Source organism: Otolemur garnettii, unplaced genomic scaffold (genome assembly GCF_000181295.1).
Source record: "Otolemur garnettii isolate 467f Iridium unplaced genomic scaffold, OtoGar3 scaffold00055, whole genome shotgun sequence".
Lineage (NCBI taxonomy): Eukaryota > Metazoa > Chordata > Mammalia > Primates > Galagidae > Otolemur > Otolemur garnettii.
Genome location: NW_003852450.1, coordinates 2,779,642 through 2,807,552, shown reverse-complemented (window position 1 = coordinate 2,807,552; position 27,911 = coordinate 2,779,642). Strand labels below are relative to the sequence as shown.

The 27,911-nt window shown below is 42.2% G+C and overlaps 1 protein-coding gene across 3 annotated transcripts in view; it reads left to right on the top strand.

Annotated features, from left to right (window-relative positions):
• The window catches only part of SRGAP2 (SLIT-ROBO Rho GTPase activating protein 2), a 119,845-nt gene that overhangs the window by 73,425 nt on the left and 18,509 nt on the right, over positions 1 to 27,911 (top strand). For all 3 annotated transcript variants that reach the window (XM_023514563.1, XM_023514562.1, XM_023514564.1), the window contains exons 8-14: positions 1,669 to 1,753; positions 4,589 to 4,616; positions 6,444 to 6,468; positions 14,259 to 14,319; positions 22,539 to 22,616; positions 23,520 to 23,654; positions 25,389 to 25,494. In XM_023514563.1, coding sequence (XP_023370331.1) covers positions 1,669 to 1,753; positions 4,589 to 4,616; positions 6,444 to 6,468; positions 14,259 to 14,319; positions 22,539 to 22,616; positions 23,520 to 23,654; positions 25,389 to 25,494 — 518 coding nt within the window. The remainder of the gene's footprint in view (positions 1 to 1,668; positions 1,754 to 4,588; positions 4,617 to 6,443; positions 6,469 to 14,258; positions 14,320 to 22,538; positions 22,617 to 23,519; positions 23,655 to 25,388; positions 25,495 to 27,911) is intronic.

Sequence of the window (27,911 nt, the reverse complement as noted above, 5' to 3'; positions counted from 1 at the left end):
TGGAGATTTTTAAGGAACATATAGGACCATCAGGGTGAGCGTGGGAGGGTCAGGGACTGCATCCCAGAGAAAGCAGATTTTTCTTTTGTTTATAAGAGAGAATTAAAGCTTGCAGTGCAAAGTTAACATTGTATAGAAAAGTACAGAGTAAAAGTAATGTACATTTTTTTCACTTTACTTTCTATTAACCTTGTGGTAATATCCATAAAGTTGAAGGTTTGATGTATAATTACATATACATATATTTAATACACTTTAAAAGACAAAACTATTACAGTTTAAAATGTTTTATCTACTTACCAGCTCAACAATCTTACAGTGACTCAGGGGTCACACTGAATCCATGTGGGTTGCCCTGCTTTTAGGCTTCTGAGTTAGACATGGGCAGATGACCCCCAATCTGGCAGATGAACTTCTGTAGTAGCAAACAGCCAAGGCAAACTAAGATCCCAAGAACAGCTGTAGGGGACGGTGCAAAAGTCACTGTGTGAAGAGTTTAAGGGTATAGAGTCCGGGCCTGGCACTACTACTTCACTAGCTTGCTATAATCAGAGCAATTTTATTGACACCTCCCTCCCCTGAGCTCATCTTCTTCTCTGTAATAAGGAAATAATAATGTCTACCCTATGTGCTATAAAGAGTTATTTATAATGAGAGTCAAATGAGAAAAATGTATGCTAAAGTGCTCTAAAATAGCTTAAGCTGCTACACATATGAAAAGAATTAATACTATGAAGCTTAGTTCTGCTTTTCTCCTGCTCTGTATTATAATGAGTGGAGCATTTTATCCTAAAGGATAAAAGCACACGCCGTATCATCAGACTGCGTGCATTTCGATACTGAATCCACCACTCACTGTTTGACCTTGAGCGACTGAATTAAAAACTCTCCAAACATTCATGCCCTCATCTGTCAAATGGGGATAATGATAATAATAGTACCTAGAGTTATTTTGAAGATTTGATGAATTGTCTGTCAAAATACAGTCTCTCCCTGGACAGAGGAGAGAGAGCAAATCTGAAAGTGCAGCACAGCAATCACATTCTGATTGTTAGAGCAGGTAGGATTACATTCCCCAAACCCATGTTTGGAACCGTATGTGTGTATGCAAGTGGGGTGTGGCAGCCCCTTCCTCTGAGTGCTCAGCAATCCCACGCTTTCCATAAAGTCTCTGTCAGAAGGGAGGAGGCTGATTAGGATGTGGCTCAGACGAAGATGCTGTGCATGCCAGGCTTGCAGCTGAGGCAGGGGCTGAGCCTGCCATTGGCCCTGATCCTGTGTGATGGAATGCACTTGGGGAAGGGGCGGGACAGGGTGGGATGTCCATGGAGGTGTCCTCATACCAAGAAGAGGGGGACTCAGGAATCTGTCCACCTTCCCTGTTCTTCTTCAGGGAAACCAAAGGAGACAGATGAAGGGCTCTAGGAAACAGTCTCTATATGCCAGCCAACATGGAGCTCCTAGTAAAACATACAGCAGAATACTAATCCAGCATGAAAATCAGCAGCCGCCTGTATGCTTAAAGAAATAAAAAATGAACCTGGTGTAAATTAGGTCAGAAACCAAATAACCTCTAAAAAAGGGAATTGAATTGTCCTACTGAGCATCTGTAATTTTTTTCCTTCTTTGGGAAACTGATAACTCTTTCTCCTCCTCCTCTCTTAATAGAAAATGAAGGAGTACCTGGAGGGCAGGAACCTCATCACTAAATTACAAGCCAAGCACGACCTTCTGCAGAAAACCCTAGGAGAAAGTGAGTGTGGGAACCCTCTGCTAGGGTTGGCAGTGAGAGCAGCTCAAGCTTTCTTGCTGAGCACACGCCTCCCTCTTCAGCCAAGTGGACTCGATCTCGTTATTTGAATGCTTTTCTTTTCCTGGTCTGTTTGATGTGGAAGCACATGCCCCAAATGACTGCTTGAGTAATGGGGAAGGCCAATGTTTAATGAAGCACTAACGTGCATCATCTATTTGTTTAAATGGAGCGTGTCTGCTCTCCACCCAGTCCCCCTCCTCCTCCTCTGCTGTGAGTTGGGTAAAAGGGCTCAGGGGTTATTCAGTCTCCAGACACTTTGTTAAAAACTCTCAGTTCCTCTGTGGCAGGACTGAGGCTGGAGCAAGAAGGTAGGAAGCCAGGTGATGAGATACCCAGCTGCTCTGGGGGGAGGAGCGGATCTTCAAATACAGAAGATGTGGACAGCCTGCTGCTGTCCGTAGCTTCCAGGGAGAGTATCATTTTCCTTCTTCTATGAAGGGTCCTGATGTTGTTCAAGTGCTTTGAAGGGTCTCTCTGCTGTGGTCATGTTCAGGCCATGGTGCTGAATGGACTGTCTTGTCTCATAGGATGCTTTTAACCAGACTCTGGAAAGTAGCAAGGCAGAGAACTGGACGGGCACTCTGCAGTTTCTCTCCTCGGCTGTCAAACAGAAGGCGGAGGTTTAAATAGAAGTTTCCCCGGGGTTTTTGGCATCCAGCCCAGGTCTCCTGCCTAGCTCTTAGCATCCTATGATTAATGGGATTCCCAAGTTGGGGATGCCTCTGAATGCTCTGCCCTTCTTCCCTCCCCCAACTAATCTCCTCACGTAAAGATGTAAGGGAGAGGAAGGAGGGGGCTGCAGGGAATATGTGGTAACGTCAGTGACAGACAAGCCTGCACTTAGAAGGAGCTCGAACATCTTTAAATAAATTCTTGGGCACTCTTCAGATGAATTGCACCAGTGTAGGAAAGTTTGCAATACTCACTGGCCCCAGGAATTGGAGCCTCATTTTTTTATACCCGACCTTCCTACCTACCCTTTTTGCTCTGTCCTTTTCCTGCCTGGGACAATTCCCCTAGATGATTAATTGTTTTCTGTAGTCTTTGATCTTGTGATTTCTCTCTGTCTCTCTACCTATCTGCGTCTTTTTTTGTACCCCTCCTCAGCCCCATATCTTGTGATTTTTAAGGTGTTTTCTTTTATATGAAGGAAACTTGTTAGTTAGCTTATGTTTCTCTTTCCTCCCCGCTATCTGAGGGACTCAAACCAAGCAGGTTTGGCCACGAAGAGCCAAACTTTGCTTATAGAAAATCTTTACTCTTAGATTATCAGATTGCTCCATGGACAATTAGAGGAAAGAAAGCCCAGAACTATTTGAAGCAAATTATAGCTGTTATTTCTTTTTGTCAAGACAATCTGAGTATAGCCTATGAGTAAGACAGGAACTGAGGCCTTGGGGTCACAGGTGGGTGTGTATGTGTATGTGAGTGAATGGCTTTGCTCACACATGTATGCACCAGATGTACTACTATGGAGGCACGAAGGTTGACCATTCATTAATAGTGTAAGTTGCTTTAATCTAAAGATGATGAGTTCTAGCAATAAACAAAAAAAATGGTAAAATCTTCCCATGTGCAAGTCATCATGTCGTTGCCTTCTGTATATATTTGTCACCATAATGCCAGAGTCCCTTGTTCTTGCCACAGAGGGATAATTGATGTGTATGACTATTCCAGAATGGAAATGGGACAGATGTTGAAAATAATGGCTCAGAATAACATTTTTGCAGATGAAAGCCGAGCTTTTAGTAAGGAGAAGCTGTTAGGGGTGGGGGTTGGTTTTACTTAAGATGAGCTGAACTGTAATCAACAATTAGCAACCTTTAAAGGGAAGGAAAAGCCCTTCCCTCCTGCAGCCCTTGGAGTTGCCTTTCCCAGAGTTTGGATGAGAAGTGTGGGGGCTGATCTTTACTTCCCCAGCTCAGCACCTGGGTTTTGCCCCTGGTTTAAATATTAGAGGTCTGATAGAGATCAACCTTCATTAACTGTGGACCCAAGGGAAGCAATATATATTACGTCAGGACCATGTACACATGCATGTATAATTTTTAAAAACATAAGAACACTTTTTATAAGCATTAGGGTTTTCTATTTCATTTTTTAAAGCTGGCAATGACTCACTAAACTATTAGGCCCCACTATTGGATTAAGAATCATGATTTGATAGCAGTATTAACATTAAGTATCTTCCCTTCTCCCCAAACAGCTTCTATTTCGTCCCTTCCCAACCCTAACTGTGTGTGTGTGTGTGTTCATATACTCAAGAGCAAGCAAGCTGTTCCCCACCCCGACACACACCCCATATATACACATAAGAGAAGCTGAAGAGCTGAATTTTATCTCTGGGAAGGCTTCTAATAATTTCTTCCATAAAGAATGATCTGTCCTGCTATCGTTCCCCCCAAATCCACCCCTATTTTCCCATTGAAAAGGGAAATTGGCAAGTGGCGCCTGTGGCTCAAAGGAGTAGGGGGTTGGCCCCATATGCTGGAGATGGCGGGTTCAAACCCAGCCCCGGCCAAAAAAGAAAAGAAAAGGGGAACTGGCAAACCTAAGGTTTAGGGATATTGGCAACCCTGGTCTAGGAATCAGCATCAGAAATAGTTTTTGCTCAGAAAGAGGCTCTGGACACCTTTCTCTCTTTTTTTCTTTGCCACACTGTTACACCAGTGGCTATATGGGGAGGTGGGCAGGGCATGGTGATTCCTAGAAGCAGGTCTCCCTTTTTCACCCCTTTGCATCAACATATGCTTTTTGCCTTTGCTTTTCCAACAGGTCAGCGGACAGATTGCAGTCTAGCCAGGTAAGTGTGGCCTAGGAACAGGCCTGGGAAGGGCTAAAGAGAGGCCCATGGGAGTAGAGCAGTCCCAGCCTGGGGAAGGGCCAAGGAATTGAGTTGTAAAGAAAAGGAATGACTTTACAAAGCCGTGGCCTGGGGCGAGGGCTGTTTCCTTGTTTCCTTCCCTTTGCCTTGCTGACCCCATCTGGTCTTAGACAGAAATGGAGTTTCCTAAGACTTTAGGAAAGAACTGAGCAGAACTGAGTGAAGGGAGTTGTCACTTGCTGAAATAGTCCCAGAGACTCCAAAAAGCCACTGCAATGTAAGGAGAATAAAATGATTGACTCTGGAAAATCCTGGTAACCTAAACTTAACTACTAGACTTCAATGGGTGGGCTTTGGGAAGTCTCTGACAGAGTGAAAGATAGCATTTGATCTGATTTCTTAATGCCTGGAAAAGATGACAGTCCCTAATTAGTGACTATTGCCAGATAATGAAATATTGCATTGCATTGGCTTGCCAAATAGCGTTGGTGGAAATCTTCACCTGATGTACAAGTGTGCAGCCCTCCCAATCTTTCCCCACCTTCCCTTCACTCCCCCACCCTGGCTAAATATTTTTCCGCCCAGTCATGGTGCTGCTGTGAAAAAACTTGTGAGCTGGTGAAGTGTGGTGTATTCATTCAGCCAGCAGTTCTAAGATGCCTAAAAATGTGCTGATTTAACTGGAAGAAAGGTTTTAATGGGCTGGACTCCTTAGAGACCCTGGGTTAGCCCATTATATCAACCACTTAGATCTGCCAACACACACAATAATCATGAGGCCGTTTACAATTATAGGCTCATTATTTAGAGAGAGCTTCATTTGGCTTTCATCGTTTTGTCATTGTGTGAGATGATAAAGATCTCATTAATATACCAGTCTTGGTGACTAGAGGCAACCAGGATAATGGCGTTCTCTGGAATATATCTTCTCGGTGACACAGTCTTAGTATAAATTCACCTGAGGTCCTCTAGCTGCAGGGTCCGTGGGACTAAAAAGAGCTGAGTTGAATTTCCTGTTGCTGGATTATATCCCTCTGTGGCCCGGGGTCGCACCTTTCCCCTCTCTGAACTCTACTTTCCTCCTCTGTGAATCAAGAGCATTACACTAGATCAGATTCCAAAGAGGTTCCTCAGGAGGGACCTGGTGGCGGGGCAGAGCGGTGCCCAGCAGCCAGGCCCAGGTGCCTACCTCTTCTCCGAGCAAGGCAGCACTGCCCTTGCTGCCCTTTGTGTGTGGTGCCTCTGAGTCTCATTCCTATTGAGAAAGGGCTTCTGAGGCTAAACACAGCATGAAAGACCCAGAGGATCCCCAAAAGGTTTCTTCTAGATTGAATGCTTTGCCTTTTAAATCCAGAAAAATTGTTTCTTATAAAGGTAAGGAAGGATCTTTAATGATTTCCAATGGGAGGGAAAAAAACCTGTAGCACCCTTCGGTGTTTACCAGTATCTCCTTACAACAGAAAAATATTTTTGTTGTCTAACCCAAATATATTTTATGTAAATTGAACCACTTCTCTCCTGTTGTAATATTGAGTGGTCGCAGACATTAAAAGCAGACCTCTATGGTTTAGGGAGAAAAGAGCTTGATTAGGCTTTATTTGGGAAGTAATTTGTCGAGTCTCTTAGCCACTTCTGAGACTGAGCTGAATAATGTGACTTGTTTCACTCACCACCACGCAGATTGTTTTTAATTATTAAAAACTTTACCTCTGGCATTAAGAGCGGTTTTTGTCTCATTCCATCCCAATTTTTTCTTTTTCCTCCCTGTTGCTGGCTCCATCCTCCCTGACTCTGCGGGAACGATAGGCGTAGCTCAACTGTGCGGAAACAGGTAAGAGCCCAACAAGACCGGGCTGGTCTGGTGTGAGATCAGGTACAGCCCATAGCCATTTATGAAACGCCACTGTGGGTGGGGGGGATAGACATTTTTCTGACTTCATTCCTGCGCTTAGTAATGTATCATTTACTCATAATGTGTTTAATATTATAACAGCTTCATTGATTTAACTTTATTTGGAGTGGTCACAGTCTTTTTGACTTGTTCCTCTTTTTTTCTGGACATCTATCCTCTTGCATAGTAGGGATTTGGTCTGACTAGGGCAGACTGTTTTCAGGACTACCTATCTCATCCTTTCCCAAGAGATCACAAAAGGCTTGCCATGTCCTACACATATGCTAATATGAGCTGGTAACTCGAAGTAGCTAATTACCTAGGCTAGACAATCTTGCTTTAAGTTTGCAGATTTTGTTTGATTGTTTCTGATGGTGCAGTCATCTAGATATATCCTAAGACTTGCTAACAATGCAAAGATTAAGTCTGGTCTAGGAATGGCAGGCAAGAGCTGTTCAACTCTGTCATTTCATGCATGATCTTCAGTGTTGTGTTAAAATCTGCCACTGGGCAGCCAGCTCTTATTACCCATATTAGGAGGGATCTTAGAGAGCAGTGGCATGGATAATCCACGTCAATAGATAATCTAAACAGCACTTGTGCTTGTTTAAAAAGAATTAATTGAAGTATTTTTTGCAGTCGCAAATTTGACTTCCTAATTATACTTTATGGCAAATACTGAAATGATTTTAAGTCCCCTAAGCTTATATCAGCTCTGCAGTCAGCAGTTAGCAGGGAGTGGTGGAGAGAGCTCAGAAACATCTTTGTGTCTGCTCAAGGGAAAGCTGATCCAGGCTTTTAAAAATCATTTTGGATAATTCACAGCGGCTCTAGCCACAGGAAGATAATCGAATGTACAGGGCACGTGGTTTTTGTGGTGTCGGCAGCTCCTCTGACTGCTCTGGCTGAGTAGGTGGTTCATCTGAGGAACTCAGATGAGGGAGGCCTCACTTGTCTTAGCTTTGCTGTCATTTTTTTTCCCTATCTCTACTTGGATCCCATTTAGATGAAAACACCATCAGATGCAATTATATATTTATTTTATTTTATTTTGTTTTTTGAGGCAGAGTCCTACTATGTCACCCTTGGTGGAATACCATGGTATCACATCTCATAGCAACCTCAAACTCTTGGGCTTAAACGTTCTGCTTGCCTCAACCTCCCAAGTAGCTGGGACTACAGGCGCCTACCACAACACCTGGCTATTTTTTTGTTGTAGTTTATCATTGTTGTATGGCAGGCCTGGGCTGGGTTCGAACCCGCCGGCCCCTATGTGTGTGACCAGCGCCCTAACCACTGAGCCACGGGTGTCAAGCCTACATATTTTTTTAAATTATGGAAATTTCATTGCAACTCTCCTTCCTCTTGTTCCTGTATTTATTCTTTTTCCATTCTTCCACTAATTTCATTTAAAGCTAGAGAGGTCTGGAGCACCTCCCAGGAATAATTTATTGCCTTTAAAATTAATAGGTGGATAACTTGAAGAGAGAGCAAGCCTTTTCCCCTTAAACACTAACAATAGAAATGAACTTGAAGTTTGTTCCTTTCAGTTCTTGGATTGAAACTGGATTTCTTGCGTTTGGATGGGACATATGGGAAGCGCTTTACAGCCTCCATGCTGGCTAAAGGAATGCTAGAGACCACAGTTTGGCAGGTGGTATGTGCCCTTGGTTGGGCTTGCCATCGGAGGGCAATGGCACCCATCTGGTTTGCATCCTGCTGTGCGTAAAAAGTTGCAGGCAAAGTATATTTGCTGGTGCTAGATTTGAGTAAGAGTTCCAGGATATCCCCAAAATTCCAATCAAATTAAGACCTTGTTTTCATTTTTCTGCCCCAGCTGTTCTCTAGCAGTTCAGATCTACTGGTGGATCAGCAAAAAAAGCTTTTCCAAAATGGTCAGAAGGTTAAAAATATTAATAGTAAGTAATTTGGAAGATGAGTAATATTACATAAATCATCAGGAAATAAATGTTTGTTTGTTTATGGCAAATCAGCCAAAAAAGAGAAAGAATTGTAGCTTTTGATTTTGAAGGTCCCTAATGGGTTCAAGTCATTTTTGACCCTGGCAAATAGTGGTTCAAACCATCCCAGACCTTTCTTTAAAAAGAAGGCACTTCCACTGCTGCTTCTAGACCTTCCCTGCTCCCTGCAAGTCCAAGATTTTCTCTCCTGACCATGACTTCCATATCTCCTTTGCTGACCTTTCTTTCTCCTTTTCTCTAAATCTAGGCATTCTTACAGGGTTTGGTCTTCTCTGGACATCTCTCCATGGTCCTTCCCTTGTCACTCTTGTTCCCTTAGATGAATTTTCTTTTCTTCCTTAAGTACCCTTTTGTTTATATATGTATAATTTCCCATATATTTACTTTTACTGAGATCTTTATTTCTCCATACAGCTTCATTTTGCCCTACAGAACTCCCTTGAGCCACCCTTCCTTCTTTCCTTCCCTCCTTCCCACCCTCCCTCCTTCCTTTTTTCCTTCCTTCCTACCACATTTCTTGCAGGGAAGTTTTTCGTGGTAACATTCTCTGCTTTTGTTTGTCTGAGATTGTCTTAATTTCTCCCTCACTTTGAAGGGCACTTTTGTCAGATATAGGTTCTTGGTCGGTAGGTTTTTCTTTTTTTCTTTTCGCACTTGAAAAATGTTGGCCTTGGGCCTCCTGGCCTACAAATTCTCTGATGCCAAATCTGGTGATCTTACTGAGGATCGCGTGTATGTGATAAGTTGTCTCAGTGTGGGTCTCTTTGAGTTCGTCTTACTTGGTGTTTGTTGAGGTTCTTGAATATTTATATTCATGTCTTCTTTTTTCAAATTCGGGAAGTTTTCGGCCATTATTTCTTCAGCTGTGCTCCTTTCTCTCTCTTTTCTCCTGCAGGGACTTCCACAATGCATTTGTTGGTTGGTTGGTATCCCTCAGGTCCCTGAGGCTTTGGTCCCTTTTCATCAATCTTTTCTCTGTTCCTCACACTCAGTAATTTCCATTGTCATGTCTTCACGTTTGCCGATCCTTTCTTTTGCCTGTTCAAAAAATCTACCTTTGAATCCCTCTAATGAATTTTTTTCTTGAACTTTGTTATCATCTCCAGGTTTTCTGTCGCTTCATTGATATTTTCATTTTTGTTAATATATCATTTTCTTAGTTTTATATCTTTCTGTCTTTCTCCTCAGCATCCCTTTGTTCTATGATGCTGTCTTTCCACATCTCAGTAACTGACTGGGGGCTTGAAGTTGCCGTAGCACCTCCTCTCACCATCAGTTTCTTCACCTTCCCCCATTCTGATGTCCTTGACTCCTCCCTTCCCTTCTCTGTTTGTGTGCATGGGACTCTCCACTCTTGCAGTCCCTGAGGCCTCAAATCTTATCTTTGATGCCTGTTCCTTTTTTCATTACCCACATCTCATCAGTTGTCAAGACTTATCTTCTCCCTGGGTGAAAACAGAGATTAACAAATGTAATAAGAGGTTAGTACCTGACAAAAACTCTAGCCTTCCTACTCTTAAGAAATTATGCTAACCAGTGCCTATTTAGACATTATCTGATCCCTTCTCTGATTGTTTTTATCTGCACATTACTGGATGGCTGCTACTGTACTGTCTTTTCCAAGTTTATGCCCTACCCTTTTCCTTCACTTTTGATTTAAAGTTTCCTTAATCTGATTGGGTAAGAATTTATCCTAATAGTCCTTAATCACCCTTTCCAAACCTGAGGTTATGACCAAAAATAATATAAGAGAACCTCCGTAGTTGACCATCTCCCTATATTGACCACCTGATTTTCATAGACCGCAACCTATGCTCATATCAGTACAGTAGGTCTGGTTTCCTTATGTTGATCACTTCTACACGTTGACCAGTTTGTTACAGTCCCTTGAGTGGTCAACATATAGTCTACTGTATATAAAAAGGAATTAAACTGACACGGGCTCTAACACCAGTGGAGGGAAGAAGAGAAGGAGTGAGAGAGAGTGAATAAAAACCTGTAGAAATTGCTTTGTCATAGCCAGTGGCTCATTCATGTAATTTTAGCTCTGAGGCTAAGGCAGGAGGATCACTTGAGGCCAGGAGTTTGACATCAGCTGAGGCAACATAGTCAGACCTGACCCTACCCTATATCTACAAAAAATAAAAAAGAAACTGTTCAGTTAGCTGCATGCGAAGTCAGTGATAAAGTGCAGGCCTTTAGGACACCATAGGAACACACAGCAATATCTCAAGGAAATAAATTCACTCATAGCTCAGAAACATCATGAGGAGAGGAAGATGGCAGGAGCATTTGAAGCCTGTGTAATTTTGCCCATTTTGTGCTCCCTGTGGACTCTGTCTTAGTCTGCATCAGAGCAATGAGGGCTAAGAAAATCTCTTCTGTAATAAGACAGGCCATCACCAGCCCACCTTTGTCTGCCACAGATTATCCTCTGGGGCTACTTCTGACTTCTGCTGGTAACCGTAGACATGCAGGTTAATATCTGATGCTCTGTTTCCTGTCAACCCTTCATACTTACCTTTAACTACCACTGATCATCCATTTCCTGCAGGTCCAGGCAGAATTTTGCACTCATATAACTTCTTAAAGCCAGTAACCTATAAGCGTCTCAGCTTTCCTCCCTCTGGGTCTTTATATATAATTCTGGGGCCAATAAAAGTTTACCAATTTTCATATCACTATTCTTATTATGCTGTTGCTACTTTTCCTAATGTCTTTATTGATATGTAATAACTATACATATTTATGGGGTACATGTGATATTTTGATACATGCATAAAATGTATAATGATCAAATTAGGGCAGTTGGTATATCCATCACCTCAAATATTTATCTTTTTTGGTGTGTGATTCCAGATCTTTTCTTCTAGCTGTTTTGAAATATACAATATATTATTATATACTATTGTCATCCTACTGTGCCATCAAACATCAGAAATTATTCCTTCTAGCTAGCTGTAGTTCCGTACCCATTAACCTACCTCTTCCTCCCCCCACTTCTTAGTCTCTGGTTGCTATCATTCCACTTTCTACTTTCAAGATCAACTTTCTTAACTCCCATATATGAGTAAGAACATGGGGTATTTGTCTGTCTGTATCTGGTTTATTTTACTTAACATGTTGTCCTCTAGTTCTGTCCATGTTGCTGCAAAGGAGAGGATTTTATTCCTTCCTATGGCTGAATAATATTCTGTCCTACACACACACATACACACACACCCCCCACATTCTCTTTATCCTTTCATCCATGATAGATGTGTAGGTTGTTTCTACATGTTGGCTCTTGTGATAGTGCTTCAATAAGCAGATATACTGATATTCTGATACACTGATTTCTTTCCTTCTTTTTTTTGGATATATAGCCAGTGGTGGGATTGCTGGATTGCTGGATCATACAGCAGATCTACTTTGAGTTTTTGAGGGACCTCCATGCTATTGTCCAGTGTCCATTTACATTCCCGCCAACGTGGTACAGTGTAGGAACATTCCCCTTTCTTCACGTTTTCAGCATTTGTTATTTTTTGTCTTTTTGGTAATAGCCATTTTAACTAGGTGAAGACAATATCTCTTTAGTTTTGATTTGTATTTCCCTTGGTGTTAAGAATTTTTTATATGCCTATCTACCATTTGTAATCTTCTTTTAAGAAATGTCTGTTTAGTCTATTTGCCCATTTCTTAATCAGGTTATTTGTTGGCTAGTGAGTTGTTTGAGTTCCTCATATATTCCAGTTATTAAACCCTTGTCACATGGGTAGATTGCATGTGTTCTTTGACATTCTTTAGGTTGTTTCTTCACTCTGTTGATTGTTTCCTTTGCTATGCAGAAACTTTGTAGCTTGATGCAGTCCTGCTTGTCTATTTTTGTTTTTGTTTCCTGTGCTTTTAGGACCTTATCCAAAAAGTCTTTTCCTAGACCAATGTCCTAAAGGGTTTCCCCAATATTTTCTTCTATTAGTTTCTTTAATGCATTTTAATTTGATTTTGATATTTGGTGAGACATAGGAGTCTAGTTTCATTTTCCTGCTGCTACTATTTATAAATGAAAAATGTAGTAACTGAAGTCTATAACCATACAAAGGCTTCCCAAGAATTGAGGCTTTTTTTTTTTTTTTTTTTAGCTTTTTCATACTTTCATTGCAATAAGGAAGAGAGACAAAGATTCTTTCTCTAAGATCACCCTACCTGACTGGCAAAAGTCAGTGATATTGACAAGAGGGCAGACACGAGCTGCTGTAGCTGGAAAGCTGGAGGAAGCAAATGGGTTTGGGGGTTCAGGAAGAAGAGCATTTGGGTCATTGAAACCTTCCTGACTCTAGGTCCACCTTGGCATGTGAAGTATGCCCTTTGGCAGCATCTTTAGTTCCCAGAAAGCTTAGGAACTAGAGGCTAAGGCAGCTCTTCTCTCAGCCTGACTTCCAGCTGCTTTCCTAATAGTGGCCAAACCCCTTGGCCACCGTGGAAAATTTAGTGCCAGGGCAAGGACATAGGCAAACCTGTGAAATGGGCCCAAGTCACATGGACCCATCCCACTTGAGAGTCCAGTCTCTGTCCATCTAAAGCCCTTTGTAGTTTGGTTTTGGCCCCCTTGGCTAATCGCTTTCACACAGCTGGATTATTATGCATTTAGCTACATTATAAAACCATACTAGTTTTTAGGAATGTTTCATATGCCCATGTGGCCATGTTTGCTGAATTCCCAGGGAGCAAACCTGGTAGTTTTGGTCTCAGAGGGAGACTGCCTGAATCTGAATCCTTGAATCCTGTTTACCAGCCATGGGACCACAAGGAGCTATTTAACCTCACTAAGCCTTCAGGTCCTCATTTGTCAAACAATAATAATAATAACAAGTACTCCATAGGGTTGTTACCAGAACCTACTTGTCTGAAGGACTTAGCAGAAACTAAGGAGAAAAGCAGACTATGGAAATGCAGGCAAATGCAGGATCCCAGATATGCAAGGCTGTGTGAAGAAAGTAATAAGAAGTCTTTGAGAGAGTTTAGATGAAGAGTTGTCTGTACTTTTAAAGATCACCTAAATACTATGTGAGGAAAGAGAAATGTAGATCAGAAGAAGGCTAGGGGGCTCGGCGCCTGTGGCTCAAGCGGCTAAGGCGCCAGCCACATACACCTAAGGTGGCGGGTTCGAATCCCCAGCCCGAGCCCGCCAAACAACAATGATGGCTGCAACCAAAAAATGGCCAGGCGTTGTGGCGGGCGCCTGTGGTCCCAGCTACTTGGGAGGCTGAGGCAGGAGACTCGCTTGAGCCCAGGAGTTGGAGGTTGCTGTGAGTGTGATGCCATGGCACTCTATCCAGGGTGACAGCTTGAGGCTCCGTCTCAAAAAAAAAAAAAAAAAAAGAAGGCCAGGGTGGGAATTGAGATATTGGTGTATTGAACTAGGTTAATGGCAGTAGAAATGGAGAAAAGTCAATGAATTTGAGGTGTATTTAGGCAGCAGACTGCAACGGAATGTATTGATTGATTGGATGGCTGGGGGTAAGGAGCTGGTTTGGGATAAAAGATCATCAGTTCTGTTTAGGACATGCTGAATTGAAGGCATTTCTGTGACTTTCCAAGAAGGTGGTTGTGTTTTTGTACACTGGAGCTTAGAGAACAGGGCAGGTGCTTCTTTGCGGACTGGCCACTGATCTGACTAAGGCATGTTCCAGACAGTTTGGCCCATTTTCTATGACTCTGGGCTATCCCTGTTTAAAGATTCTAATGTGTCTCTCTTTGGTTTTTCAGGACTCCAGCCAAGCAATTCCTTTGGTGGTGGAAAGCTGTATCCGGTTTATCAGCAGACATGGTAAGCAGGATTACAGCCTTGCCCATATTTGTGCAAAGATTGGGAAGAACTTCCAGGAATTCTTTATAGAGTAAGAATAGAGAGTGACTTCCCATCCTGACATTCTCAGGGAAACATAAGTTCTTATTTGTTCATATAATGTTTGCTACTTTAGAATAGCACACTTAGCCACACATCATATGTTTGGACCTAAAATGGACTCGGCCACTTATCACACCCCCTTTTTTCTAGTTGAGAGTGAGTTTTAAATTGCAGCTATTATGTGAATAAGTGCAGCTGGTGTTACATGATGGCAGCAGTTTCACTGTTACTCATGGTCTTTGGGCACCTGAATAGCTCCCACCGCACAGCTGACCATGTTGGCACATTGGCTTCCTGTATCAGACTGGTTTGAAAACAATGCCTTTTCTACTGTTGCACCAATTCCTAATAATATTCACTTTTGTTTAGGTTTGGTCTCAATGCAATGTTCCCAAAGCTCAGCTCAAAACTGGTCTTAACGTTGTATCCAACTTTTGAGAGTCTGCAGGGGCTGGCTGTTTCTCAGCCTATAAACTCTGTTCTTCATCAGCTCCTGGTCTGGGTGTACTGAATTTAGGGATGGAGATAATTGCCAGAGAATTGATTTTTGAAGTGTGAGAATGTTTAAGAAAGGACAAATATCTAAATTAGTTCCACAAAGATTTTTAGGAATTTCAGGAATTGTTTTCAGATGCTGTCCTGTTCAGTGATAGGAAAAAGACCAGGAATACCTTTGTGGAGCTAAGGAAGTTTGTAAAGTATTGCTTGTCTAAATTCAAAGGCAGCCATTCTCTCTCCTTCCCCTTGCCTTCCTTGCCCCCTGTAAACCAGGACATTTCTCAGGTTTATTTTTGGAATAGTTATTGTTTTAGCATGCTTACAACTTACCTTATTTTAATCAGCTACAAGTTTGTAATCTTATCTGTGTTTATTTGAAGTAATAGCATAGTATATAACTATCCAGCAGTCAACAAATATTTATCAAGTTCATGATCAATGCTGGGCACCATGCATTGCCAAGTAGGAAAAGAGAAACAGGAATAATATGCTATTCTGTCTTTAAGTGGTTTTATGATTCACTTGTGGGAAAATAAGTAAGCAAGTGATAAGTTAAATAGAGATAAGCTGTGGTAATTCAGGATAGAAGAATAAGGAATTTCACAAGATAGTAATGATTAATGATCAAGCAATTGGCAAAGATAAGTACAAACTGAGCTCAGGGGAGGAAGAATTATTTGTGCCTAAAAGGCAATAGGAAGAAGGAAGTGTGAACGACTATTTATTCATCATGCATTTCATTCATTCATTCAACAAATATATATTGGTTACTTATTGTGTGTCAATAAAAAAGTTTCTGTTTTTTTATGAATCTTATATTCCACTGAAGGACAGATAGACAGACAATCAGTTGATGAGCCAAGGAATCCAACATGCCATGAGCCTCATGAAGAAAAGTAAAGCAAAGTGAGGGGTGGAGAATAGAGTGGGGACACTCTTCTAGGTGGATTCAAGGACAAGGCCTCTCCTGAGAAAATGATATTTGAGCAGAGTCACCAGGGCATGATCCATGCGGATATCTGGAAAAGAGAATCTTGGGGAGAGAAAACTACAAGTACAGAGACGTTTTGTATATGCAAGGAACAGCATGCAGAAGCCAGTGATAGGAGACAAAGCTGGAAGCCAGATTCTTAGGCCTCACAGGCTAAGATGAGTGTTTGGATTTTATTCCAAGTGGCATGAGAAGCCATTAGAGAATTTGAACACGAAGTCATATTTTTAAAGGATCCCTGACTGGTGTATAGATATAAGAGTACAAAGAGAAAACAGGAAGCTACTGCTGTAGTGCAGGGAAGAAGACAAGATGGTGGCCAACACTGGGTGTTAGCTGTGCCATTAGCTGAGAAATATACAGAGTGTAGATAATGTGGTCTGAATGTACCTCTCTCTGCCCCTTTACAGGCCCAGTGCATGGGGAGACAAAAATTTAGCACGTTTTTGTAGTGAGGCTCTGGAGAAAGAGGCCCACTCATATATTAATGATGGGAATGCAAACTGGTACTATCCTTTTGGATGGGAATTTGGCAATATCTAACAAAACTACATATGCACTTATCTTCCAATCCAGCAGTCCTTCTAGAAGTTTACCGTGAAGATACACCACTAACAATATGAAAATACATATGCACAAGGTTACTTGTTGCATCTTTGTTTGCAATTGCAAAATATAAGAAATAAACTAAATGCCTTTACATAGAAGAACAGTTGGAAATGAATGGCACATGTACATCAATTCAATGGAATAGTGTGCAACTCTGAAAAAAGAATGAGGACGGTTTCCATGAAGTTATGTGAAGGGATTCCCAGGATATGTACTCTTGAGTGGAAAAACAGAATACAAAAGAGTATCCATAGTACGTTGCCTTGGTAGCCTACTGTAGATGTTCCCTGACTTATGATGGGATTACATCCTGGTAAACCCATCATCATAAGTTAAAAATGTATTTAATACAACTAACCTAACAACATAGCTTATCCTCGTCTTCTTCAAACATGTTCAGAACACTTACATTAGCCTGCAATTAGGCCGAATCAGCTGGCAACACAGTACACTAAAGTGTTGGTTGTTTACTCTGGTGTTTGGGTGGCTGACTGGGAAATATGGATCACTGCTACTGCTCAACACTCAGCATTGCAACAGAGTGTCGTACCACATATTGCCAGCCCAATAAAAGATCAAAATTCAGAATTGGAAGTGCAGTTTCTACTGAATGCATATCACTTTTGCACCACCATCAAACCAAAACATCGTAAGTCAAACCATCCTACATCAGGGACCGTCCGTATAGATATTATTCCCATTTTGTTACCCATCATGGAAGAAAGAAAAGAATATATGAATATACAGGGTGGCCCTAAAGTTTGTGTGCACATGAATGTTAGGGCCACTCTGTATATGAGGGCTGTCTGGAAATTATCCAGCCACATACTGTGAAAAATAGTATTAACAACGGCTGGATACTTTCTGGACAAGCCTCGTATTGGTATCTTCTCATTTCTTCTTCTTTTTTTTAAATTTTTTTTTTTTTATTGTTTCAGGTTAATTTGAGGGTACAGAAAATTAGGTTGCAATGGTTGCATTTTTTAGGTATACTCCCTCTGTATCTTCTCATTTCTGAAAAAGAAATACAGGAATAACAAATCTATAAACCAACTAATATTTGATTGGCTATCTGCAGGGACAGGTAGGAAAGGGGTGAGAGAAGGGGGCAAAGGCACATGGGAGAGGAGTGGCCTTTGTCTTAGCATACCTCTGTGTAGTTTGGCTTTTATTTTTATTTATTTTTCTTTTTTTGTATTTATTATTAAGTCAAATATGCATAGATCATGAGTACATTCATGCATATGTAGGGTACAATGTGCTGATATCTTTCTTTAAATACAATCTAACGTGGTTAGATCAAACCAGTCAACATAGCTTTCACCTCATTTACTTGATTATTGTGCCAAAATATCTATGTTCTACACTTGACAGATTTGACTTGTACCCTGGTCATATGCTCTATAGGTGTGACCCAGCCTTTTACCCTCCCTCTGTCAAACCTCCCCCCGCCCCTCCTTTCCCACTCCATTTCTCTCCTTCATCCTGGGCTATAGTTGTGTTCTATCTTTCATAAGAAAGTGTGAGTAAATATAAGTAGGTTTTTGATAATATCCAGCATCCTTTTATGATCAGAACACTTAAGAAAATAGATATAGAAGGGACATTTCTTAAACTGATAGAGGCCATCTACAGCAAACCCACAGCCAATATCGTATTGAATGAAGTAAAATTGAAATCATTTCCACTCAGATCAGGAATCAGGCAAGGATGCCCACTGTCTCCACTGCTTTTTAACATTGTAATGGAAGTCTTAGCCATTGCAATTAAGCAAGAGAAGGCAATCGAGGGTATCCATATAGAGTCAGAGGAGATCAAACTTTTACTTTTTGCAGATGATATGATCGTACACCCGGAAAACCCCAGGGACTCAACCATAAAACTCTTAGAAGTGATCAAGGAATACAGCAGCATCTCGGGCTACAAAATCAATGCTCACAAATCAGTAACATTCATATATACCAACAATAGTCAAGGGGAAAAAACAATCAAGGACTCTATTCCCTTTACAGTAGTGCCAAAGAAAATGAAATATCTGGGAGTGTACCTAACAAAGGATGTGAAAGATCTCTTTAAAGAGAACTATGAAACTGTGAGAAAAGAAATATCCAAAGATGTCAACAAATTGAAAAACATACCATGCTCATGGCTGGAAAGAATCAACATTGTTAAAATGTCCATACTACCCAAAGCAATTTACAGATTTAATGCAATTCTGATTAAAGCACCTCTATCATACTTTAAAGATCTGGAAAAACTAGTACTTCATTTTATATGGAATCAGAAAAAAACTCGAATAGCCAAGACATTACTCAGAAATAAAAACAAAGCAGGTGGAATCACGCTACCAGACTTCAGATTATACTATAAATCTCTAGTGATCAAAACAGCATGGATGAGCAGCACCTGTGGCTCAAAGGAGTAGGGCGCCAGCCCCATATGCCAGAGGTGGTGGGTTCAAACCCAGCCCTGGCCAAAAAAAAAAAAAAAAAAAAAGAACAGCATGGTATTGGCACAAAAATAGAGAGGTAGATGTATGGAATAGAATTGAGAACCAAGAGATGAACCCAGGCACTTATTATCATTTGATCTTCAATAAGCCTATCAAAAACTTAAATTGGGCGAAAGACTCCCTATTTACCAAATGGTGCTAGGAGAATTGGCTGGCAACTTGTAGAAGACTGAAACTGGACCCACACGTTTCACCTCTAACAAAAATTGACTCTGTCTGGATAAAAGACTTAAACCTAAGACATGAAACCATAAAGATTCTTGGAAAGAGTGCAGGAGAAACACTAGTTTGGCTTTTAGAACTACATTCGTCTCCCATAGTCAAAAGATAAATAAACAAGTAAATAAAGCCAGGATGTGGGTAAAACCCCAAATGGAATGCGAATGGTAACAAACCAACCTAACTGTATTATGAGTGAATTACATAACCACACTGAAGGGGAATGAGGAAGCAAATAACTAACCTCAGTAACTTTAGGGGAAAACAGTGTTCTGGCTACATGATATAAATCTAAAGACAAAAAAGGCTGTAAACAAATATTGTATGGTAGTTTGTAATTTTTTCATCACAGGGGTATGGGTTAGCAATTCTGAAACTATTTTTTGTATGTTCTAGGACTAAGCAAATCAATACAGTATATTGTCAGGTTTTTTTTTAATTTAGCTTATAAGAGCTGCCCCTCAAATCTGTTCTGCTACATTGAATTATTTCCCCAATAGAAGCTTAAGATATTCATGGACTCCCTAAAAGACCATGGTTAAAATTTCTGTGTATATGTGTTTAGTGGTAATAGGGTCTGCAACTTTTATCAGTCTCAAGTAGAGTCTGTGGCCCACCAAATGCTGGGAATTTTCATATCCTAACTCTTTTCAAAGCCCTTGAGAGGTAAATATTATAATCTCCAGTATATAGATGAGAAATATAAATGGTAGGTGAGGGTGATTCAAGAAGAATTAAAAGAGGAGAAAGGATGTGAGGGACAACAAAGACTGAATCATGATGAAAAAACCCCACCATTTTCATGAGGAAAGGAGCAAAGTAATGTGAGCGTTGAGGTGGCTATTGTAGCAATCATTTCCAGAATTCTCTAGGAGAATAACTCTTGGCAATGGCTGGATTCAGCACAGAATGGAAGAGTTTGTGCCATTTCCAAATAAATTATCCAAGTCTGATGAGTTTTATACTTTCATGTTAGTGTACACTAAGAACAAATTTAAAAGATCATGGATGTGTCACTTTGCTTATGCAAGAATGTACCTACATTATAATAAAAAGCCAACTGGTTTTTCCCTTTGCTTGCGGGAAGCCAGCCATTTATTAATGTTCCTGCTTTTCGCAAGCATCAGATTAGACACTGTAAAGATTCTATTTGTTGAGTAAGAACATATAATGATAATTTTAAAACATAGATTCTCAAGGGGCAAATAAACCAGACCGCATGAGAGTTCAGTGTGTTTCAGGCCTGCTGCCTGATTTCCAATGAGATCCCTTCTCATTTCATCTTGTCGGGGGCCCGCAGGCCAAGATTGCTTTTCTTGAGTGTTCTCACCAACCAGAAAGTACCGCCACAATGACCGTCTCTTAGGGTGTTTCACAGTGGCTTCACCAAGTAGAGTACTGAGTGGCCAGATCTGAGATGATACTTGCTTATACTGTGCTTTTGACACTGGGTGTGTGGTTGTTTTATCAGGGCACTCACTATTGACATTCTGCGTTTAAGCAACATTATCTGGCTTTTTTTTTTTTTTTTTTTTTTTTTGAGACAGAGCCTCAAGCTGTCCCCCTGGGCAGAGTGCCGTGGCCTTACAGCTCATAGCAACCTCCAACTCCTGGGCTCAAGCGAGTCTCCTGCCTCCGCCTCCCAAGTAGCTGGGACCACAGGCGCCCACCACAACGCCTGGCTATTTTTTGGTTGCAGCCGTCATTGTTGTTTGGCGGGTCCGGGCTGGGGATTCGAACCCGCCACCTTAGGTGTACGTGGCTGGCGCCTTAGCCGGTTGAGCTATAGGCGCCAAGCCATTATCTGGCTCTTATATCCCATTGGTAACTAATATAGTACTGGTATTAATGGGGTTTTAACATTGCCTACCACACTGTGACAAATATTCTGGAGATTCCTTTGGAGAAATAGACAACTTATTACAAATCAGGTAATTACATCTCCTCTGCTTACTTCTTAGTGTACGTCGTAGTTGGATCCAGAATTTGGCCTGTGTGGTTTACAGCGGCCCTCTCACTGTGAGGGTAACTCTGAAACAGGGGACAAAATGTTGAATTTGTCTATTTTGTGTTCCTAAAATAAATTTGAGATTTCTCCAACACATTTAAGTTTTTGAAAGATTGTGCTGTAACAGAGGGATTTTGACATAATGCCCAAGATTGAGACCCAGGGATCCTGAGAAAGGCTGAGGGGTCCTGATGTGATTAGAGGTGCTGATCACAGGCTCAGCACTGATGACATACATCCTGGATTTCTTGCTGGTCTTGCGGTTACATGTGTGGTGCTATCTGTAAGCCACGTCCATGTTCAGACTGACCAGTGTGGCTCCTGCCCTCTCTGCACTTACACCCTAGCAGGCCCCACAAGCCTCATGTTGAGGACTGAGTACATCTGCAGCCACAAGGCCTGGTCTTGGTTCTCATTCTTAATCCCTGTATAACTTAAGGCTGGTCATCATATGTCATTCCCCTCACCTAGAAAATGGGACTGCTGTTAACCCTTGTCTTATTGTGAGGTTATCACTTGTAGGGACCAAGTGATTTATTTACATGAATGTGTTTATTAGCAGCAATCACTACACATGCTTTCTTTTCCACGATTTTTTTCTACTCTAACAAAACCCAAGAAGGCAGACTTTCTGTGCCCATTATCTTAGAATAACATTTATTTGTGTTATCTTTGGAGTAAGGCAATAAATAGGTACCCATGCCTAGCACAGTGTCCGGCAACACTGCCCGTTGACTGATCGCTTACATATTCCTGCCTTCTCTTATTTGCTCAAGTATTGAAAGCATTGCCCCCCTAGAGCAGTCAAACAGGGTTAGAACAGTTAAAGCAATAATTATAATCTCAGACCTTATGGAACTCCTCCAGTGGTAACTAAAGACTTGCCTGCCATGACCAATTTCCCCATTCTTTTTATTTTATTATTTTATTATGTCTCCCTCTGTTGAGCAGCCTCCATTTCCCCAGTCCTGACCTAGGGGATAAGAAAGCACCAGTGTGTCACTTCCCCATTTTACAGATGGGAACAGTGCAGCAGAGAGGCAAAGACAAGAGAAAGAACCTGCCCCATGTCACCCTTGGAGTCGGGAGGAGTCTCTGACTTGATGCTTTCTTAGCTGATGCCCCACAGTCATTCCAGTGACTTTTCCAATATTCTTGCATGTGTTTTTCTCCTTTGCCCTGCAGAAGAGAGAGCAGGGTGCTTAAATACTGTTGGGGGAGATGAGCATTCAGCTAAGCGTGGTGTTAGGGTTGTAAGTACGCTTTTTCTTCTCCTGGATCACTTTTTCTTGTGTTTCTAGGACTACAACATGAAGGAATTTTCCGGGTGTCAGGATCCCAGGTGGAAGTGAATGACATCAAAAATGCTTTTGAGAGAGGTGAGGAAACAGCCTTGAGGACAAGGCCAAATGTTTGCCAGCCCTCTGGGTTATTGGCTCCACCCTGTCTCCCCTGAGAGCTCCCCAGCGGTGAGGAAGCTAGCTTGCCTCCCTCTTCAGAGGGCACCTGCCCCCTTGTACATACTCCTCTCTGGATATGCAAGGAGATACCAGGGTGCGTCTCAGCCCTACCCATCCTGCCTCTCATGCCGATGATCTGCTAAAACTGAAGAAGTTAGCTATGATATCTGAGCAGTTTATGGCTTCACCCAGAACCCTTGGTGGCAGTTAATATCAAGGCTAATGTGCAAGTTCATTGTAGCCCATTTATTATCTTGTGGGCTATTAAGGTAATGGGCAAGCTTTGGCAATTTCCGTCACAGTAATGGATATATATAGTTTCAATTTGAGGTTGGTCCTATCATTAAATCTAATTACATCTGATATGAAATTTTCCATAGGGAGCTCTGGCATGATTGTTCTCCTGTAAATAGGTAGTGTTCTTTGTTGCAGGCCAGGAGGAATGAGAGCTCGTCTGAGAAGCTGGCCTCCTTGGCCTCATTTTCCTCCCCCAGGGGCTCTGTCCCAGCCTGGTTTCATGGTTCTTTAGAGAGAGAGACAGTTGCTCTGTTCCAACCCTAGTCTATGGGGAATGTCCCTGAGCTAGGATGGCACAAGAGAGTTTATGCTGATGGACTCTTCTGCCCTCCTCTGGTCCAGGGCCCCCTGAAACTGAGCAGGCTTTACTTTATCTTTCCCTGGTCCGATGGCCACCAGGCTGGGCAGAGAACTGATGGACTGGGATGTGGGTGTGAATAGTTTACTCCCCCGCTCCCATCCCACCACCACCTTGTCTTACGTGTTTTTGCCTCTCTAACTTTTGGGGGACTTCCTTATCCCCAGGAGAGGACCCGCTGGCTGGGGACCAGAACGACCACGACATGGATTCCATAGCTGGTGTCCTGAAACTTTATTTCCGGGGGCTGGAACACCCTCTCTTCCCCAAGGACATCTTTCATGACCTGATGGCCTGCGTTAGTAAGTACCATCCTGGCTTCAGACTGGGCTTCTGGGCCAGCGTACTGGGTAGCAAGATATAAAAAAGTTTAGAGTCTATGTTTCTCCTAAACTTCCACAGTGAAGTTTCTCCTTCTCAGGAATGGCTTTTCACTAACAATCTGGGACCCCAAGTCAGGACTCCTGACTTTTTTCTTTATGATTCAGCTCAGTCTTCAATACTTTTACTTCTCTGGGATTTAACTTCTTTTAGTAAAATACCTTTATATTCATATATAAGACTTAGTGATTTTCAGTTATGTATTTGAAGCTTATACATTATACTTTTCATTATACAAGGAGAAAAAGCATAAATGTTACAAATGTCTCTTGCTTGTTGCTTTAAATATGATGCTACTTACTTGCTGAATGTATTAGTATGTATCCTTCCAGGAACAAAAGCCTGTGTGCCGTAGTAATATGATATTTTCCCAAAGAGAAAGATGTATTCTCTACTTTACCCTCATAGTGGCTCACTACCTCTTACTCCACATGAAGGAACTTGGGTCTTGAAAAGCTATTTCTAACCATTTTATTTAGCTTGTGATACAGAAACCGTCCCTCTTTTTATTTTCCTATGGAAATCAATCAGTGGAAACATGGATTGCTATCAGGTCACCTGGAAGCAGACCCCATCTGAATGATGGCTCTCGAGACTGGAGGGAATGGTGCCCTTTAAAATGATCCTGATTCCTAGGTCAACCAGGGTCTTTATGCCCCCACCCCAAGTTTCTTGTCTGGCTCAATATATGCCCTAAGCACTTACTCTTCTTTCAGTTATTCTGAGACCAAAAGGCCCAGAATATTCAGGAAGTAGCTCTCTGATTTTGTTTGTTGACTCTCTACTTGTGGGAGTCTAGTGGAAATGAGTTATGTGTCTGCTTCCAGGACTGGGCCTAGGCAAAGTATCTTAAGCCAATCTGGGGTCGCCAACACAGCTCAAGATCCCCTGGCTACCCAGTTCTCCCCTGAGATACACTCTTCCCTCTAATCCAGTTCTTCCCATTTCTTTTTCACATAAAGGCATTCATAGAAAATGACAATATGTACATGGCACACAGTGGAAGTGAGAGGCTGCCCATGATGGAGGCCATAGGCCCACAGCCATACCTGTAACCACTCTGTCCACAGCATAAGGAAACTTCTCTGTCTTCTTCCTGGATATCTCTCCCTACCCAGGGGGCCTGCTATCTCCCATGTTCTACTCATCCCTGCTGCAGATAAGGGAGAGGGAAGATAACCCAGACTTGTGCAGAGGATGCATGTGGGATGCGTGTAGAGTGGGTAGCATAGGACCTACACATAGCCTGTCTCCCTCCCCAGATGTAGGCCCTCTAAGGCTGGGTATTGAATAGTCACAGCCAGTTTGTGGACAGCTCCTTACTTTTGGTCATTTGAATAAGAAGGTAGTAGGTGGTGTGGGGAATATCTCCAACTCCTTCTGTGCCCAGGGAGCATATACCTTGCATCCTTGTAAGATGCATCCTGTAAGATGTCTACCTCTAGGCAGTGGTAAGTGTCTAGAGCCTAGTGTCTTCTTCCAGCAGCCCCACCCCAGGAGCAACAGGGCTTAAAGTCCTGCTCCTGGGCACCAGTGCTGTATGTGGGCTTCACTGGCTGCTCCCTGTGTTGCTCCTTTTTGTAGTAAACCTTCTCATCATTACCCCACGGGATCTCAGTCACAGTGGAGGATAACATGTGGCCTTCTTCTTTCAGCAATGGACAACCTGCAGGAGAGAGCTCTGCACATCCGGAAAGTCCTGCTGGTCCTGCCCAAAACCACTCTGATTATCATGAGATACCTCTTTGCCTTCCTCAATCAGTGAGTAGCCTCCCCACTGAACAACTGGATTGGGCCTTGATTTGGCTACTGGAATTCCCCATATGGATTTGGGTCTGTTCATTCGTCTATCACCAAAAAATATTTATAGAGCCACCTACTGGCCACAGTCCTAGGCTATAAGAATATATTGTTAAAAAAGAGGTGAAGACTTGATATCATTTAATTAAAGAAAAATAAATAAGGGTAAAGAAGAGGAAGAGAGTGCAGGGCTCTGAATGGTGGAGGGGCAGGAGAGAAAGGGGGGGGCCTCTAGAGATGGGTGGCCACAGAGGCCTCTCTGAGAAGACGGTGCAGGAGCAGCAGCCTAAGGAAGAGGAAAAGGAGCCCGGGAACACTCAGGATTTAAGTATCCTGGGAAAAATGGATTCGGATTTGGGAAGCAAGCCAAAGATTTCGCTTTTGAAAAACCTAGATTTCTAGATTCTTTAAAAAATTATTAAAACTGGCAACACTGGGTCTGCATTCCCACACGACAGCACTTTCCTATGTAGGAAGAGCTACCCCATAGAGGGGGCTGGCACTCCCCAGTTTACCGCAGCCCTCACAGGACTCCCCAACACTGAGGCTGAATTCACTTGTCATTTTCCATCTCTCTTGCCTTGTAGTTTTTCATTTAGTCAAAAAAATATTCCTCCAGATCCATGAATCAACAGGCCACAGTGTTTTAACATGTATTTCTTTGTGAAAATGAAGAATCTTCCCAATGAGGTGGATCTCTGCTTAAAAGAGAGGCCATTTCACAAACTTCAGCTTGCTCATAAGTTCAGCCTGTAGACCTCTGAGTTAGCAGCCCATGCCTGAGACTTTTTCTGGGCCACCCATACCATACCGTCACGTAGCCCCTCTGTTAGTCCTACAGGGCTACAGAGGGTCCCTGCTCCCCAAATGGCCTCTTCCACATGGCTGCTTCTGCTTTATTCATTAGCCGGTTTGTGACTCAGCACCATAACTGCCTTTGGGTTAAAAACCCCTAATGACTCACACAGGGTGTTCACTCACATGCAGCCTGGAAACTCTGCGAATTACTCAGAAGTCAGTCAGTCCTCTCGGGGCCACCAGTCATTGTCTCCCCTCATGAACCTGTACCTGCCCTCAACACTAGTTTAGTCTGTCCCTGCAGAGCAAGGAGCATGACAGTGGTGGGCAAAGGGCATGGGGAGAGGAGGCAGGGCCTGGGTACCGAGAAACAGCAGTGTGAGCACCATGAACAGAGATGGTGGCCGCTGTTGAAGAAAATGTGGGAACTGCTTTCACTTCAGGTTATTGCGAGGGTACACACAACCAGGTCACAATTTCTGAAATTGTTAGGTAGTTTGGTATTATTTTACTGATTGGGTTTTTTCCTGGTTAGAAAAACATTGATTCACTCATCAAAGTTTACATTGAAAAGATGTAGCATTAATAATCACAGTGTTTCCTAAAACAATAAATAGAAGGTAGGACACAGGTGATAAAGATGTCCGCCTTCGTGGGAAGATGGCAGTTGGTACCATGTACATTTACAGATAGGTGTAATGGTACAGTAGAACCTCTGTAAGATGACCACCCAAGGGACTATAACAAACTGGTCAACATAGGAACTGGGCCTGCTCTACTGATAATGTACATAAGGTGCATGTCTGGTCTGTGGAAATTTGGTCAGGAGGTGGTCAACTGTGGAGGTTCTGATGGTAGCTTCTGATGGCCATCCCACCTAGGTCCAGACTTTCAGGACACTTTTCCATCATTGCTCTGGGTCCTCGGTATGTGTGTACTTTATTCTGGCTGCACTTTATTCTTGAATTGGGCACATCCTCAATCTCGAGGAACCAAAAAAACATAATATGTCACAGGTTCTATGGGTCAGGAATCCAAGTGGAGCTTAGCTGGGGCCTCTGGAGTGAAAAGGGAAAACTCTAGAAAAGTAGATGATCAAAAGCAAGTTTCCCTACCAGTGCCGATTTCCTCATTACCCCAGGCCCTAAAGCCTCTGTTCCCAACCACCATTCTGAGCCTTCCTAAGATGCACGAAAGATGATGAGTTCAAATCAGTTAGGAGAATATGCTGACATTAAAAACCGAAACTATAGAAATATAGTGGAACTCTTAGAGGACACGGCATGAATATAAGCTGACACCAGGAAGAAGAAAAAATTAAAGCAGGGAGGTGTTACCCATGTTATCCATTTGATACTTCTTTAAAAATAAAAAGCCAGGGTTTGAGGTCTTATATCCACACAGCTTTCATGAACATCAAACATGACTGATAAACACCATGTTTTAAGCAAAACTCAGTGCACATACATGAATTTTTCTAGGGAGAGAATTCTAACATTCTCTCCCTAAAAGTTTTCTAGGTTTTATCAAATTCTTGAAGGAGTCTGTGTCACTCAAACAGTTAAGCACCACTGTTTTAG